The sequence below is a fragment of the Diadema setosum genome, chromosome 20 (assembly GCF_964275005.1).
Source record: "Diadema setosum chromosome 20, eeDiaSeto1, whole genome shotgun sequence".
Classification (NCBI taxonomy): Eukaryota; Metazoa; Echinodermata; class Echinoidea; order Diadematoida; family Diadematidae; genus Diadema; species Diadema setosum.
The window spans coordinates 5,685,158-5,703,072 of NC_092704.1; the positions used below are offsets into that span (position 1 = coordinate 5,685,158).

General features: G+C 36.2%; 1 protein-coding gene and 1 long non-coding RNA gene across 2 annotated transcripts; both read right to left on the reverse strand.

Annotated features, from left to right (window-relative positions):
• Window positions 1-113: 113 nt before the first annotated feature.
• Window positions 114-17,900, reverse strand: LOC140244124 (uncharacterized). The gene is made up of 3 exons (XM_072323769.1): window positions 17,710-17,900; window positions 3,904-4,023; window positions 114-3,385 (listed from the first exon to the last, which is right to left on the reverse strand). Exons 1-3 carry the CDS (start codon window positions 17,791-17,793, stop codon window positions 3,200-3,202), a joined length of 390 nt encoding a protein of 129 aa, XP_072179870.1. The 5' UTR covers window positions 17,794-17,900; the 3' UTR covers window positions 114-3,199.
• On the reverse strand, window positions 9,939-12,230 carry LOC140243254 (uncharacterized). Its single transcript, XR_011902227.1, has 3 exons — window positions 12,123-12,230; window positions 10,818-10,946; window positions 9,939-9,982 (listed from the first exon to the last, which is right to left on the reverse strand). It is a non-coding gene; the product is annotated as an uncharacterized lncRNA (long non-coding RNA).
• Window positions 17,901-17,915: the final 15 nt, after the last annotated feature.

Sequence of the window (17,915 nt, forward strand, 5' to 3'; positions counted from 1 at the left end):
AGGGACATTAGGGACTTGAAACACTGAAAACCAATACATGTACTGGCAACAGTTAATATGCACAGATATGAACAAACATGTAGTGTACATATACACCGAAACGATATTAAAGATGCAGTCTTGGTACAATCTTTTATTGATCACAAAATATATCATGTAATACACTGTACTTAATTTCCATTCATGTATTCTAAAAAATTCCCGTTTCCCTCCAAGACCATGTCCATCATGAATCATTAATTCACATTCAGTGCAGTTGCATGTGTAGATGTTACCTGATGACAGCAAATACTGTATAAGCTGTTATTTTTGTGAGGGTTTAATGTTTTTTTGCGAACTTCACGAATCACAGTAGGACTGCACATTAAACAACATGCAAAAATGTCGCCATGTGCCAATAGAGCATAATTTATATAGCCTCGGTGTCAATTCGTGAAAACAAAATCTCATGAAAAATAACTAATGTCTGTGATCTCCTCTTTAACATATATATCTGTACACGAAAATAGCAGCTTATACAGTAAGATACCAGGTAATTGGTTCCTTTTCTAGATTGTGTCCTGGTTCATGGATATCCTCTTTACACAACATGTAGAACATGGAGAGGAAAGTTATCCACAAATCTGTAATTTTGGTGAAAGACGCAGAAGTCAGATGATGCAGAAGTTGGGTAAAAACAAATTAACATGATGTTAAAAACGAGAACCTGAGGAAAGTACTGTATACGCCATATATTTCGCGAGTCTAAATTTTCGCGAATCGGGACTTCACGACAATTTCGCAAGTGGTTAAATTCGCGATTGTGGAGTCTTGTACTGAACGGAGAAATTTATATGCGTACATCACATTCACATTGGCATTAGAGTCAATATTTTTGTGTGTTTTTAATTTCACGAATAGCAGCTGACTCGCGAAATTTGCGAAAATAAAACCCTTGGGAAATATTCGGCGTATACAGTAATATCGCTTAAAATCATTTCAGCATTAAATACTATAATATGATAAAACCTGACACGCATGTACATGTGTATCATCATAGAAATCCAATATAAACTATTTTTTTTTTCTGACATGCCTAAAGTGGCATCAACTTCACTATAAGAACAGGTAAAAAAAAACAATCCTGTATTTCAGTGAATACAGTGTTGTCTAAATGATGGCAGTGCAGACAAGATAATATGAAACAATCTTGTTTAGAATTAAATAAAATATGTGCCATATCCAAGCTAGCCACTGTGATATCAATTGCCCTTTATAAAACAGCTGAAATGGGTGCCATTTTCTATTTCTCTCTCACACAGAGAAACCCTGCTCTAACAAGCTCACTCTACAAGACTGCTTTTCACATGTTGAATTTGGTGGTCCCTATTTTCCATTTCTATACTTAGCTGCTCTCTTTTCTTTTAGTACATTTACAATGATGTACAATTAATTGTACATGTATCAATTATAATGAGGTAACATCGGCGGTCCCAGCAACCTCTTGCTGCTTTGAATAGTGTAAAGATAAGATGTGCATTTCCAATAGTCTATCATGTGAAAGATAAAAGGTAAAACATCAAGCAGCTCCATGATGCGCACAGAACTTGCAGTCCATGATGTCATGTAGATTTTTATTTCTTTTGTTGCCCGTAATTACATGTATTGGTCTTTCGGAAGTACCTTTCCACTGACTTCACAAAGTCTCATAAAAATGAAAAAAACAAACAAACATACAAACACACATTACCTTTTCCCTCAGTTTAAGATACAGACAGGGTATATAATAATGTGTTCTCCATGGGATATAAATTACAAGTTTATTAGAGTGAGCCATGCTACTACATGCTCACAAAATGGTTGCAAAACATTACAACTCCTTATGCCATCGTACAACTAGTCAATAGCCCACTCTTTCACCCTTCTTGGACTAAGGTCTGATGGTGTGTGTTGCATATGACCAGAACTAGTCAAGCTCTAATGACTCCTGCCTACCCGGTCTTTTGTTGAACCTGAAATCAAAATCTGTTTGGCACTAATGAATCGGGACAGATATTACTGAAACAGCAAGTAACAGCTGATAAGCAGTTTGAAGTAGATATATGTGTCACTAGAGATTGATTTGCATTTATTTGCACCAGTGGAACTTGCTATTACTTGTGTACGTTAGGTTCAAATCAGACATTACACTGGAAATAGTAATCGCACAACTTCACTGGAGTTAAGGTCATATATTTATTCCTTCATTCTCAACAATGGATCCACACTTGCCATGTAGTACAGATAAATGTAACCCCAGTTTTCACATAAATAATCTAACAAACCTAAATATGACACAATTTCTTTTTTAACTTTGATTGTTAAAATCTATATTTCATCATCCTCTTTATCCTCAATTTAGAGAGTTGATTGGAAGACAAAAACAAAATATTACAAGCACAGAAATTAAGTTAACAAAGAAAACTGACTGTCTTATTTAGAAAGTCTCTTGGAAGAGGAAATAATGGCAATGGATGCTTCCACTACACAATTATGGTTCTATATGATGTGAATTATTATCAAAATATCTCACATAAACCATAGACACATAAGATTGCCGCACAGAAATCATAAATTTTGCGTTTCTGCTGATGATCAGAATGGTGAATAATTACCATATCAGGTAATCAACTAAAATGCATATAAGTCACATCAAAACAGAGGAATTTCTATCAATTTTAACATATTCTTTGACTCTTATTTTCATCAATTTAATCGAGACACCTTATCATGGTGTAGTGTGCAATATAAAAGAATCATGTCTCATCTCTATGAAGAATTGACTTTAAGCACAACAGCTCTCCTACACCTGTGCTGACAACTTTACAAGCACTCCTTAAATTGCATCAAATTACATTTCATACCATCTCACTACTAGTACAGTATAGCTTATTGCCTCTACAATGCTAATAATGCATCATGATATCCCACAATACCAGTACCATGGTCCCTTTCAATTTCACCTTTCACCTGTTTGCAATTTCTTTAAGTTACAATAATTCAAGTTACCATGGCAACATCTTTATTGCCTATTACATGATGGTGGTTGCTTAGATGCTGCCATATGGTGACAACATTCCTGCAATGCAACAATTGTTGCTTTCAAATCATACAAGGCTAGATTCATCTCCCGCACTTCAAAACAAGAGCATAAAACTAATTTTACAGCGAGCCGTCACCTCTAGCTCTTCGGCTCCGTCTTCAGCTGACCTGTGAATGATTGGAACATGACCTTAACGTGCGTCATGTCACAGAACGGCTGCTTGCTTGTCTGCTTGCATCGACACATCAGGTACGACTTAGTCTTGTCCACCTCGAATCTCACTGGTTTGAATTCCGTTTTCTTGTGTGCACCATCACAGAAAGGCTGCAAAACAAAACACCACAAATTAATGAATACAGCACATCAATAGACTTGTCCCTTGCAACACATGGCAGCTTTGTCATTTTTGCAAACATAATATCATGCACCTCAACAGCTGTCTGGATTAAAATTACTTCTTTCACAGCAAAACATTTCAAAAACTTGTTCTTGAATGCAGCTTACCAATCCTTTGTTAGCTTGCTCTGATATTCAATGGTTATAGCATCTTTGCTATTGATTTCTCTCAAGTTTTAAGTGATCTCTCGCTTTTTGCCACACTACAGAATTCTACAAGTTTTTTTTTTTTTCCTCATGATAACCAGGAAATAGTTGATCAGCTTCTGATTTTGAATCTAATAAGACTAAGAGTTCATCTGCATGATACTAGCATAAATGTTCATCTTTGCACAAAGCCAATTGCAGTTTTGAACTTCTTGAGATATTCTTTGATTTTATAAAACCAAAACAGAAGAGCTTCTCAATATTGTCAAAGATAATGACCATATGACATAAATACTTACTTGTTTTTTGCTAAGTCCACACAGGCACCAGGAATACTTTTTCCCACTTTCTAGCTTCACAAGAGTAGGGATCATCTTTGCAACATACGTTCCCTTAGGACCAACCTTTAGATGGCGAACCTAATCAGACACAGGAAGACAAAAAGGACACACAAAAAAACATTTTATAGTTTTCAGCATATGCTTCTCAAAACAAATTAAATGGCTTGTAATTTGCTTTCATCTTCATGAAATGAAGTCATGATTGAATGCTTAGAGTAAGACATTTGTCACCTATGTTTATGTAGGTTTAGAAGATTGGAGACCCATAGATCAGTTAGACGATCAAATGATGATAAATGGATCATAAAATGATGGAAGGATGTATATACAGTTACGCCAGGTCTTACCTCTGGAACTGCATATTGAGACCTGTATTAAAGGACAAGTTCACCTTCATTAACATAAGGATTGAGAGAATGTAGCAATATTAGTACAACACATCATTGAAAGTTTGAGGAAAATCGGAAAATCCATTCAAAAGTTATGGATTTTGTAAGTTTTTGTGCAGTCACCGCTGGATGAGAAGACTACTGCAGTGTATGTCACATGTGTACAACAATATAAGGGAAATATAAAGAGAATTTCACAAAATTTCATCTTTTGAAAAAAGTACACATTCCCTTGACTCGTTACTGACATATGTTATGGGTAATATTATTTCCACTGCCTTTAGAAAGAGGCAAGTCAAGTGCTCTTTTATTATGCGAAAAAAATGAAAATATGTTGAATTTTCTTCACATTTTCTTTATACTGTTGTACTCATATGACATCATGAGCCTTAGTAGTCTCCTCATCCAGCGGTTCCAACACAAAAGTTTTAAAAATGCATAACTTTTGCATCGATTGTCCAATTTTCCTCAAACTTTCACTGATGTGTTCTACTAATATTGCTGCATTCTCTCAATCCTTATGTTAATGAAGGTGAACTTGTCCTTTAAGTCTGCCTTGATCAGGGGTCCGTTTCATGAAAGTCTTAGGAGAGACTTTCTCTCTCCTAAGTCATACTTAGGAGAGACTTTGCTAAAAACCATTTCATGAAAAAGCTATCGCATAAAGCTATCGCATAAACTCAGACGTAGGAGAGACTTTTTCTAGAAACCATTTCATGAACAAAGCTAGCACATAAAGTCTCTCCTAACTTGGCAAAGCTATCACATAAATCTAGGAGTGGTCAGGAGCACTCCTAAGTTTATGTGATAGCTTTTTGAGAGAGCCATTGTATCAAACTTTTTTCTCATTTTGGAGTAATTGACCCTAAATTTGGCATGTGTGACCACTGTCAAAGGTAGATATGCAACATATCTCTTTCGTTGATATCGCATAATACGTTGTCATGAATGGCAATGACAAATTTTCACAAAAACATACAAATTGTTGTGGATTTAACTACTGCCCTCAGTTTTAAAGCAATGCAGTTGAAATTCTGCATAGAATCAGATAAATGTAATATGTAGTTGTGCAAAACACTTTTTTCATGTGTGGTGTGAAAAAATCTGTTGCCATGGCAACAAGTTTTTATATACCAATCACACAAAGAAATATGTGAATTGACCTAACTTCCTTAAAGTTCTTTTAACATTTGACCAAAAATTTGGCACATGACCATTACAGTATGTAGATGTGCAAAACTAATCTTTGGTTGATGTTGAACAATCTGTTGCCATGGTAACAACATTTTTTCACTTAAAAGCATACAAAAATTGTGAATTCGCTAAATTTGTCAATATTTGTGCATATGACATGAAATTTGGCACACATGTGACCGGCATAGTGCGTAGATGTGCAAACTTCATCTTTCGCCATTGTTGAACAATGTGTTGCCATGGTAACAGCAGACTTTGAATGAAAATCATACAAAAATATTGTGGATTCTGCTATCTCTCAGCTTTTGAGCATTTTGCTTGAAATTTGGTACATGTGACCACCATGATATGTATAGTTGTGCAAACTTCATCTTTCACAGATATAGAACATTGTGTTGCTATGGTAACAGCATTTTCAATGAATATAATAAAAAAAGTGTAGATTCAGTTTACTCCTTAAATATTTGAGCATTTTACTTGAAATCTGGCACATGAGACTGCTACAGTACATAGACTGATGTGCAAATTTCTTCTTTGTTCTTTTTCACACAATGTGTTGCCATGGTAACAGATTATTTTGAATGAAAATCATTCAAAAATATTGTGGATTCAGCTAACTTCCTAAGCTTTTGAGCATTTGACTTGAAATTTGAAACATGTGAAAGTTATACTATGTACTTGTGTATATTCATCTTTCGTTAATACTGAACAGTGTGTTGCCATGGTAACATCATTTGTGAAAATCATAGGACTTTCCAGTTTATTCATTTAATTTACTCAGTTTTTGAGCACTTGACTTGCAATACATATATGACACATGTGACAATTAACAGATTTTTTTGAATTAACAAAACACTTTATTCAATGTTGAACAATGCATTGCCATGGTACAGCTTTTTTCTTTTTTTAATAAAACCATATAAAGTTAGCGCTGGTTGAACGAACTCCCTCAGTTGGAGGTGGGAGTAAAAATCACAATGATACTTCTAATTTCAGCAGGTATTCTTTGTTTCGTACTTGGATTTGATTTCACTCATCAATTGCCACAATGGGAAAACATTTCATTGAAAGAGGCAGTGTAGGCCGACAATGATTCAATTACACTGTATTCAATTCATTCACTGCTATCAATTTCATACTCATTAATATCAATTCCTCACAATTTAACTACATGTCATGTGACAGATTATGTAACTGCACAAACTATTTCATATATTTCATTCTAGTTGCCTGATTCATTAGAAAATCTGATCTTGAAAACATTTCATTATTCAATGTCATCATAATCACAGCACGATTATCACAACCACATTGGTGATACTGGTAAGAGTCCTTGTGAAATTATTATCACTCACAGTATTTTCTGGTATTACATTCTACTTGATTTCTACATTATAAGCTATGCTTGTTTTTATCTTTCTAATCAAACAATAATTGCCCGCATAGACATAATTTCTAACTGGGTTACATAAATATTGCCTTCACATGCCTGGAAATAATAACAACTAGAAATGTCACTATGGCGACTGGTATGCCTCCGCCATGATGCATGATTCTCCTAATAGGTCTAGATAGTGCATGTGGACAATGTGTGATTACATTTTCACAAAAATGGCTAAATATTAAAATGACAAGTTTGTCACAAATGTTCACCTGCCTTGACCTAGGTTTAATTGGATGAATAGGAGAGAATGTATTTGGGATTTAAGGACTTTAACTTGACTTTGACCAATTCATACGTTTATGCATTGAGTAATTTCCAAGGTATGGAGAAAAAGTTCAATTTCTGTATTGAATAGTAAATTGTTACCATTTTCATCTGGCCTTTGATCCTAAAATTCATAAGATAATCCCTGTCAGGCAGAACATGCATAAATATGTAGAAAGTTTAAAAATAACTTGAGCCACTTCCGAGACATGGAGGAAAAACTTAGTTCAGCACTTTCACTTGATCTTTGACCTTTTGACCTTTGAGGCAAAAAAAAAAAAAGATCTTTCCAGAGAATCTCTATTAGGTTATACATGCATACACCAAGTGTAAAAAAATAATCCTGCTGGCATTGCATAAACATGAGGGAAATAGTAAAATTTTGAAGTGTTGCCCTTGACCTTTTGACTCCTGACCTTTGACCCCATGAACCCAAAATTGTCTAGATAATCACTGCCAGTCAGTACATGTATGTTCCATGAAGATGCCTCGAACAATTTCCAAGGTATGGAGAAAAAAGTGAAGTTTTAATATTTCTAATTGACCTTTTGACCTTTGACCTTTGACCTCATGACCACAGACTTTCACCAGAGAATCTTAATTGGGTAACACATGAATACACTAAGTTTCCAGAAAATATCTTCAGGCATTGCAGAGATATGGTGGAAATAGTTAAATTTATGTATTTGACCTTGACCTTTTGACCTTTGACCTTGAGCATGTGCACCCAAAAGTTGATAGGCACAACTTCACCCCCTAATACACATACATGCCAAGTTTCATTAGGATACCTCAAAATGTTTTTTAGTTACGCTTGCCACAAAATTCATTACGGACGGACAGAAGGACGGACGGACGGACGGAAGAACGGACGGACGGACAGAAGGACAGACGGACGGACAACCCGAAAACATAATGCCTCCGGCACCACTTCGTGACGGAGGCATAAAAACAATGCACTGCAATGTTCACTGATGTATTTATGTTTGGATCACTTATACATCGACAGATCTTTCATAATCATTTGTATTATTTTCATGGTTTATTAATCAAATTATGAAAGCAGCTGAACTTCACACAATGCTATCATTGCAAATTTTGTAAGCATAAAATGATATGTGTTGCAATCCACCTTCTTTGCACTCTAAGGTTCCCTATATCAGAATATTAATTATGATATAAATACTAATTATAATGACCTTGTCTACTGCACAATAGCTTTTAATCATCAAAGATCAGAAATCAGACTCTTATGTGCTGACTGATACAGAATTTGCATTTATCCATTTTAAAATGCTTTCTTACACTTTACAAGGCCTATAAATCTTTCTTTTTTTTTCAGAGTGCTTCAATTCACCCATTTGCTTTTCACTGAATCGTTTGCACGCTTAATTGTTCTGTTCTGTTTTGTATTGTAATGTTTTTGCTTTTTTTTTTGAAGGGGGATTTTTCTCATTTCTGGTTTGGTTAATACATGTATATACCTGGCAAAGCACTTATGCCATCACCTATGGACTCGTCTATGACAAAACTCAGTGAAGTTCAGCAGTCAGACTGCAATAGTCTGATTGCAGCTTCATATCTAACACTGCAATTGTGACTCTGTATCACAATATCAACAGAAAGTCACCAAACATGGATTTCTGGTTAAAGGGCTGGTAAAGTTTTGGTTGAGACCTGGTTTCAGATTGATAACATTTCTTCTCTTTTTTTTTTTTGGGGGGGGGGGGGAGGAGGGGTGATATAATAAGAAACCTCTTATGAAATATGAAAGACCATTAATTCAAAGAAGATTTCAATGTTTATTTGATGAAAATTGGTTTTGAAATGTTTGAGATATCCAAAATAAAGGAATCCTAATAAAAGGTGGAACCAACCTTTTACTAGAATCGCTTTGTTTTTCTCTGCTTTTGGATATCTCAACCATTTCAAAACTAATTTTCGTCAAATAAACATTGAATTCTTCTCTGAATTAATGTCTGTAGCACTTCAATAGTGGTTTCTTAGTATCTTGCAAAAAAAAAAAAGAAAAAAGGGCCAATCCTGTTTCTGAAAGAGCACACTCTCAGTTTTAAAATGATGTACAACTGAATTCAGATGGACTCTCCTATGTATTTGAATATTAGAAAGAAAGCACACACTCTGCAAAAGCATAGCTAGCAAATAGGTTCTGAAGTATGCGGTCTATCTTACCTAGCTATGTTCTGTGCAATAAATGGGACAAAAACCAGGATATAAAACTCTAGAGCAACAATAATGAAGGGATTATCAGATAAAGTTGAAATTGAACATGCCAATTATGTGAACACAAAATAGAAAAGCAGACAGAAAACAATCAAGATGTTGTTAGGTTCTGCAACATTACTCATGTCATTTGCAGCAAGTGCATAAAATTTGAAAATCTATCATGTGTGTAGGTCTAGCGACAATAGACCTATTCTTATTTTCCAAATGATGTCCTGAAAGACATAATATTCGCACTCCATTTTAGGAATTTTTGTTGTGCAAGAAGCTTTTGTCATTAGGATCTATTACAAAATCACCATGACATCTGCATTCACGACTTTCATTACAGTGCTGCAGGTACATGTCAGATCCTCACATCTAATGCAGCCACCCCCCCCCCCCAAAAAAAAAATGTATACATTGTATACCATTAATATTTGAAGGATTGAATCCACAGCGGTCAAAACAAACATATTCAACCTGTCTGCATCACCTTTGGCAAGCTCCATGCCTTGAGAATCTATATGAAAGAAAAAAGAAAGAAAGGACAAAAGAAATAGAATATGGAAAAATAAACAATACTGGTTACATACTGAAATTTTGTGACATGCAAATCACATCCCCTCTCCCTGACATTATACAGAGTGGTATGTGGGTGTACAGTTGAATGAATACACACACGACTACCACACATATCATTACACAGAGCTGCTTGTCAGCAATTTCATATAAAGTATATAAGCAACAGTTTAACAACATCAAGGAAAAAAAAAACAAAGAAAATCGTCTGGGTTGTCATACACAAGAATTAGTGTATCGGATTCTTCCTGATGAACAAAAAAAGGTGTGACACAGACTCAAAATGAAAATGTGATTGTGACTTAAAACACTCATCTGACATAATGTCATTCATTCATGTCAGTAGAGACTTATTTGACTTTTTTTTTTTAGAAAGGATTGTAACTTATGTCAGGCAAGCTGGGAGTTCCAAAATAAACAGAAAGATAATTCAATGGGTTATGCAACAAGTCAGCTGCATTGCTATGTCAGTGCATTAATCAACTCTTGTGAGGCGTACTGAATTCCCAATTGTGGCTGATATAGACATAAACATTAAATCAACTCCCAACTGGGGTTTATGAATGCACTAATTTCTTCATTTCTCGTGTGGAACAGTTCACATATAGAGGTGACATTGTTTGTCCACCAAGTCTACAATAATTCCTAAAATAAGAAAGACCGAATTACCTGTAACTGATATGTCATCAACAGAGGTTGCCTTTTTTCAACTGTTATTCAAGTTGTTTATTTTGTAAAATCTTTATACTTTCAAGTTTAATTTGAGAAATGCATACCTGTGTTCTGTCGTAGATAAGATGCTGCTATACAGTTCGTAGTCCAATTGCAGTCTGACTCTGACCTGGGTGAAGTTCAGCTGCAGTTGTCAGTCCCAAGGGCTTGGTGAGGTTCAGCTCTCTTCAGGCCTTTGGGTGTGCAAATATAAGAACAGTTCAATACCATACAAACAGAAACATTGGATGCACAAATGGGATAGTTGGAAAATATTTGAGATGAGTGTACATCTTTATTAAAACAAGCAATAACAACAAAATGTTCATTAATGAATATCAATTTTGTAAGATATATTATGTGAACGACAAGTTGTAATTGCCAGTTTTCAAAGTTTGAATCACTATGTAATGAGCCCCTGTTAGCAAATTGTAAAAGTATGAAGTAATTTTAGTAATGAATGGGAGGGGGAATTGATAACAAGCATTCACTTTATTCAGTTGGCAGCAGAATTATTAAACCCCCTTGCATTATGGACACTATGGCAAAATAAATAACATTAAAATTACTAAATCATATACAAAATGGTGAACAGATAGTTTATGACAAATGCCTACCTGATCAATAATCTTTGATTTGCATATACATTGTAGTTAGAAACTTTGATCATTCATGCATGAAGAGATAAGGTCAAATGAGTACATTATGGTCATTTCATACCTTTCTGTGATCACTGAAGCATGACGTGTTATGGTCTGATGATAATGATAAATTTCTTTTGTTTTTATGGAATTTTAAATAGTATCTTGCCATTCTATACATAACTCTTAGCATTTCATTGGGTTATATTCATTTTGACATGACTTAAACTTTGAATTATTAATATCATGGCTAAACCTCTGTACAAACTCTATGGTGGCAACTTTCACTAGAAATTAGTTCATTTAAATATTTTTGTACAATGAAAAATGCCAATTCAAATATTAAGAATCCTACATCAAATTCCATCATATTTTGTCACCTATCAAAACATTGAGTGAAACCATATTCAACGAAGCATTTCAGTGATCACTGAAAGGACTGAAAATGACCATAAATGTGCCTACTGGACCATATCTCTTTATACATAAATGATCAAAGTTTGTAACTATATGCAAATCAAAGGCTACTGATCTGTTTTTTACTTGTAGCAAACTATCTGATCACCACTTGTATGATTTAGAAATAATCTTAGTTATAATGTAATTCATTATGCCAGAGTGTCCAACATGCAAGAGAGGGGTTGACTTATTTTGCTGCCAACTGTAGATGATCAAGATAACATGATTTCTCAACTTGCTTCAATAGCTAAAAATAATCATTTAACACACCAAATGAAGATGGTGGAATATCCATGACACTGTCACTTGACTTTTCCATTTGCATCTTGCCCCCAGTCCTTAACTCTGAAGTGGATGAAGTTCACATGTTGTCTAGTCCTTGGCTGGCTGTTTGGAGTTTATTCAATATACAAGAACAGTTAACATCTTACAAACAAAACAATAGTGCAGGACATGGGACATTAGAAAGTATGTTAGAGATGGGTGCTTTGCCTTTGCTATAACAAGCTATAGCAATCAAATTGAAAAGCCCTACCATTGATTTTGAAAGACTGAATTCACTAGTATCTACTGATCCATAAGCTGTAAATAGGACTTTTCACAGTTTAAAATGATTAGCTTAGTATGTCGAATATTCTTGTTTCAAACATTGTAAGAGCATGAGGTTGTTTTGATACTAGAAAAGGGAGAGGGTAAATAAGCAATCATAGTAGGGCCTACAATATTAAGATAACGTGACTGCTAAAGTTTGTTTCAGGAGCTTGATACATGTAGACATGCAGGTACCCCCCCCCCCCCCCCTTCCATGAATTATCTCTTTTCAATTGGATCAGTATGTAATATTCTACAGATAGTGAAATAAAAAAAAATGCAAAAAACAGTTGTTTCTAGAAGGGTCACTATTCACTGGATAAGAATGTTTGTTTTCAATTACCAAGATGGACATTACAGCAAACATTGTTTTCAATATTTCCTGTCTAACACTATTCAACTAAAAATCCAGAGACAATTTGATGTCCAAATGTAAATAATGTTGCAATTGTAGTATTTGAAAATATACAGATATGTTGTCTGCTAAAATAGTATTATAAGCTAAAATACTTGCATTCTGTTGAAGGTGACCACGCTGGTAGATAAGTCTCGACGAAGTTCAGTAGCAGTCTAGCTGTGGAGAAGATGGAAGTTCAGCAGTTTGGTTCTGTGTTCAGTGAAGTTCAGCAACTGACTCTGGGCTTTATGAGATGCAGAAGTCTGATTGTAGCAGTCTGACTGATGTTCCATATCTAACACTATAATTAAAAATGTTAATACAAAATAGAAAGTGTGTTTTCAAACTGTTGTTTGATTATACAAGATTTTACACACAATATCTAGAATCTGCATGAAATTTGAAATCAGTTCACATGTTTTTGCAGTTTAAATATATAAAGGACCTTATATTATTATTTTTGGGGGGGATGATTAAAAGACATACTACTAGCATTTGAGTTGTCTCAATTCAACATGTGTAAGCCTATAGTTTAGGGTATTATGACTTCTTGAGGTTCTAGATCTTGTCGATAGGCATCCACGTTGCAAGGTCTACATCTACCTAAGATCTGGTAGGACCAGCTGTACTGTGGCTTCACATTCGGGTTGATCACAGTTACAGCCTGAGATGCAGCCACAGTCTGACTCTGATCATCAACTGTTGTCATGTCATCATCATCAATTAAATTGCTAAAAGAAGTTGTGTAAGCGGTACTAGCATCGGAGTATGGACCTATAGAATCTACTAACTGCCTAGATAGATAGCACTATTTAGAAGACCTATTAACTTCCTTACTGATGAGTGATAGGCCTACTTATGTTAATGATAATATGTTTAAGAATACCAAGGCTAAGGGTCTAGTCTGGTTATACTTTTGGTATACACCAGTTGGTTAAGTAGTATCTAGGTCAGTAGGTGCTACTCAGGATCACTATACCACTGGATTCTAGATCTATAGACACCTGGTAATATAACAGTAGAATTCTAGAGGTTCCATGCCAATGAATTTAGGTAAACATCATTCTCTATCTTATTGTGACACATGCATTGCGATTACAGTGCTGTATGCAGTTAGAATTGTGGAAGATAGCTTTCAAGTCTGAACCAAAATCTGAACCATGGTTTCCAATTCATATTCTGTGTAGACCTGGATCTACGTACTACTACTAGGCCCTACTACTACTACTAGATCTAGTTAGTCTAACCACTGTCGGACTCTCCAGATAGTACTACCTGCCCTATTCACCCCATGGCACTCCCTGTTAGTTGTACAAAGTGCCAATGAATTTAGGTAAACATCATTCTCTATCTTATTGTGACACATGCATTGCGATTACAGTGCTGTATGCACTTAGAATTGTGGAAGATAGCTTTCAAGTCTGAACCAAAATCTGAACCATGGTTTCCAATTCATATTCTGTGTAGACCTGGATCTACGTACTACTACTAGGCCCTACTACTACTACTAGATCTAGTTAGTCTAACCACTGTCGGACTCTTCAGATAGTACTACCTGCCCTATTCACCCCAGGGCACTCCCTGTTAGTTGTACAAAGTGCTTCGCGTTCGGGCTGGTCGCTGTTATTATAACCCCTAACCCCTAGTATTTTTATAGTTTTTGTTGTAGACCTATAGTAACGTTAGACAGTAACATTAGGACTTGTAAACGTAACAATGACACAGGTAACTTACAGCTGGTTCTCTGTAGTGTAAATGGTAACGCTATAAGTTCACGTTAGGGCCTAAAAAAAACATTAGGCTTAGGCTAGGCCCATAATTCTGTTGGACAAAATAACCTAGATTTTCTAGACTGAAAAAAAAAAACAGATTTTTCCTGTCGATTTGACACAAAACGGAAAATTTGTATCACTTCTGAATACTATCCACACAGCTAGTGACAGTGTAATTATTCAGTGTTAGACACGTCTTCAAAAATATAGGCCTAGGCCTAATAATATTAATAATAAAATGCAGACCAATTCTTATGAAATTTCCGGTTTCTTCTTCGATCCCTTCACTATTCAGGCCTTCAGTTACCTGCAATTCACCCATACATGAACAAATCGGGCAATTTCTCTCATGAAATATCTGCACGCTAAATATATCATAAAAATCAACCCACAAACATTTCACTATTACTTGTAGAAGTTGTAGACCCTACCATGCTAAGTAACAAACTACTAGTACCTAACTCAGCTGGCCATTTGGTCATTCAAACAAACGGCGATGTGCGTACGTGGGACTATTGTGATAACGCTACTACCGGTAAGATTAGATCTACATCTCGCTAGCCCTTTGGAGAACTGTAGAAGATTCGAACAAAAATATATCCAAATAATATCACATTATGAATCCACATGCATTACTTTTCAATTGTAGACAGCTTTAAATATACTCACTAATAGAAATATGTACTGGTAGCGGTGTAGAATGCAACTTAGCCTCTAGGATCCTGCCTCCGTCGTAGATCTGTTGCCTCTGCGCTGTATACACTGTGTGTATACGTGCTATGTCTATGTAGCGAGTGCTCAACGCATGTAACACAATAGGGAGAAAAAGTTAATAATATGCTAATGATATGTTAATTAGTATTACCCTCGAACATGACGATTGAAAAAATTAAAGTCTCTCATAGCTTAGGAGAGACTTCGTGAAATGGTTTTTACTTCTCTGCGAAAGTCTCTCCTAGCTTAGGAGCGGCTTGGCCATTTTAAGATTTATGTGATAGCTTTTATGTGATAGCTTCATGAAACGGACCCCGGGAGTGCCTGTTTTGACAACCGGATTATTAAGTATTAGAAGTTTTTCTAATCATTACAGTGATCATGCAGCCGAATTTGACATTTGAGTGGAATCCCTATTCCCGCCAATTCTTTTTACGGCAGTCAAACAGTGGCAGTGTAGTCATGGTAGCGAAACAAGTTGTTTTATTTGTTGCATGCAAGGCAAAGGTCCACAACATTAAAAGGGGAAGCTATATTGTTGCCCTCTTTATTAAACAATAACATATTCTGTACATCCTTAGCAACCTTAGTATTGAGGTGATACCTTTGTGATTGCACAACCTTGAGCCACAGATCAGTCTGTATTTGGTCGTCGGGATATGTTCCGTGGAGACTGTGTCTGGCTTCATGGAATCCCCTCTTGCTACTCTGCGCTGCTACTAATACTAACTACTATTATAAAACATCTAATTAGACTGTAGCTATCTGATTGGTCAATTGCACATCATGTGACATTTAGTTAAAAGTTCCATCGCACGCTGTGGCTGTCAGCCGTGCAATTTTGTTTGAGCAAAAATGGATAGCACATTGCAGACGGACATCACCCATTTTCATTGACTCCCATGTTAAACTCACGACTGACTCAAAGTTTTTGTTCCATCGCATGGCTCTGATGTCACAATAAACAAACATTTGCCGCGTGCACTCAACAATTCAAGTGAGCTTTAATACAAGCACATATTTTTTGTCACTAATTTTTGTAAACAACTTCAACCGATAGGCTTCCTTCGCGTACGGCTTTGTACATGCCGTGACTGTGTGAGTGCTGTGACTGCGCAGCTACTCATTCGTCTTTCACAGAAAATGATTGCCATTTCTGTGCTAAATTAAAGAATCTGTGTGGACCACATCTGTTGACGTTCGAGGTGTTGTATAAAACAAATAGTATACAAATAATGAATGTCTATGAGTGCAATAGACAGAATATTTCATGAGATGAAAGATGAAATGATCCATTCAACAAGGCGCAGCTGAGTTGAATGGATCAAACATTTCATCTTTCCTTGAATGAAATATTCTGTCCATTGCACGAATGAAAAATATTTATTATTTGTTTTATATAACACCTAAAATAGATCCTTGTCATTTAATGTTTTAGTAATTTAGAAACAAGAGAGAATCTTAGATCATGAGAGTGCTTACTGAGCGCTTTATGCTAGCTATAGCGCGCTGTCGCATACACACACTGCAAACACAAGCGTTTTACATGTGTAATGTGTCGGGCTCTCAGCAAGCGTGCAATTGCCAATGGAGCAAATGGTATGGATCCAAAATTACACGGTAAATGGAGCCACAATTGCATGGATGATGACATCATAGTAAAATGGGCCAAATGATCAATGTCAAACAACCAGTCAAATGACAAGGATCTCTTCAGGCGTTATATTTAATGTAAGTAGATTTCTATGTATGTATGTTCTTTACTCGTGCAATGGAACAAGATTTCGCACTCGGTGAACGAAAGATGAGGCGCACTAATCAATTCGGCTTTGCCTCGCTCGTTGAATAGAGCGCCTCTGCTCTATCTTTCACCTCATGCGAAATCTTGTACCATCGCACTCGTGATGCGTGACCAAATTCACTATTTTGTATAATATAACACTAGCGCTAGGCCACAGAACAAGTGCATCTGTGATATAAACTACAAGTAAAGTTTACATAGGCTACCACGATCACGATGATACCAACAGCTCACACTCTTCACAGTCCACTCACACGTCCACACACACCACGCAACCTACCCACCCACATTAAATTTAGCTCAGTAGTCAGTTCAAGCTAACCCCCGCCCAGCCGGCGGCCGCCCCTGGCTCGGGGTGCTACCTTGGGCCCTGTACGGTCGCAACTAACCCACTGATCTTCGTCAGGACTGTGTAGATATTCCCTGAAATCAGTGAGCTAGCTAGCCGAGCCGGACTAGCGGCCCCAACACGTGTCATCGGGTAGCCGGCCGCGCGCGCCGGGGATCACCCGGAGCGGTTAGGCCGCACATGCACAGCTTCCATATCAAAATTGCAAAATTGTGTTTTGAGTTTGTACTTACAGGAATATTTGTCCATTGCTGGAGCCCTGCAATACGCGATAATCCAGCAATTGTGCTGGTTCCCGATACAAACATGCGTGACATCTTTAAACAGCTGATCGAAGATGCAGATGATGAAAGATATGAGTTCTGATTAGACTTCTGAACCCTTCCTTGACCAGAACAGTTAGTTGGTGAGACTGACTAAGATTTCATCATTTGTTTAC

Coding starts and splice junctions, on each gene's coding strand:
- LOC140244124 (XM_072323769.1), bottom strand. CDS start 17,793: ATGTCACGCATGTTTGTATCGGGAACCAGCACAATTGCTGGATTATCG. Junction 4,024..17,709: donor AGCAATGGACAAATATTCCT/GTAAGTACAAAC, acceptor GTGTCTGATTAG/GTTCGCCATCTAAAGGTTGG. Junction 3,386..3,903: donor GTGGACTTAGCAAAAAACAA/GTAAGTATTTAT, acceptor TTTGTTTTGCAG/CCTTTCTGTGATGGTGCACA.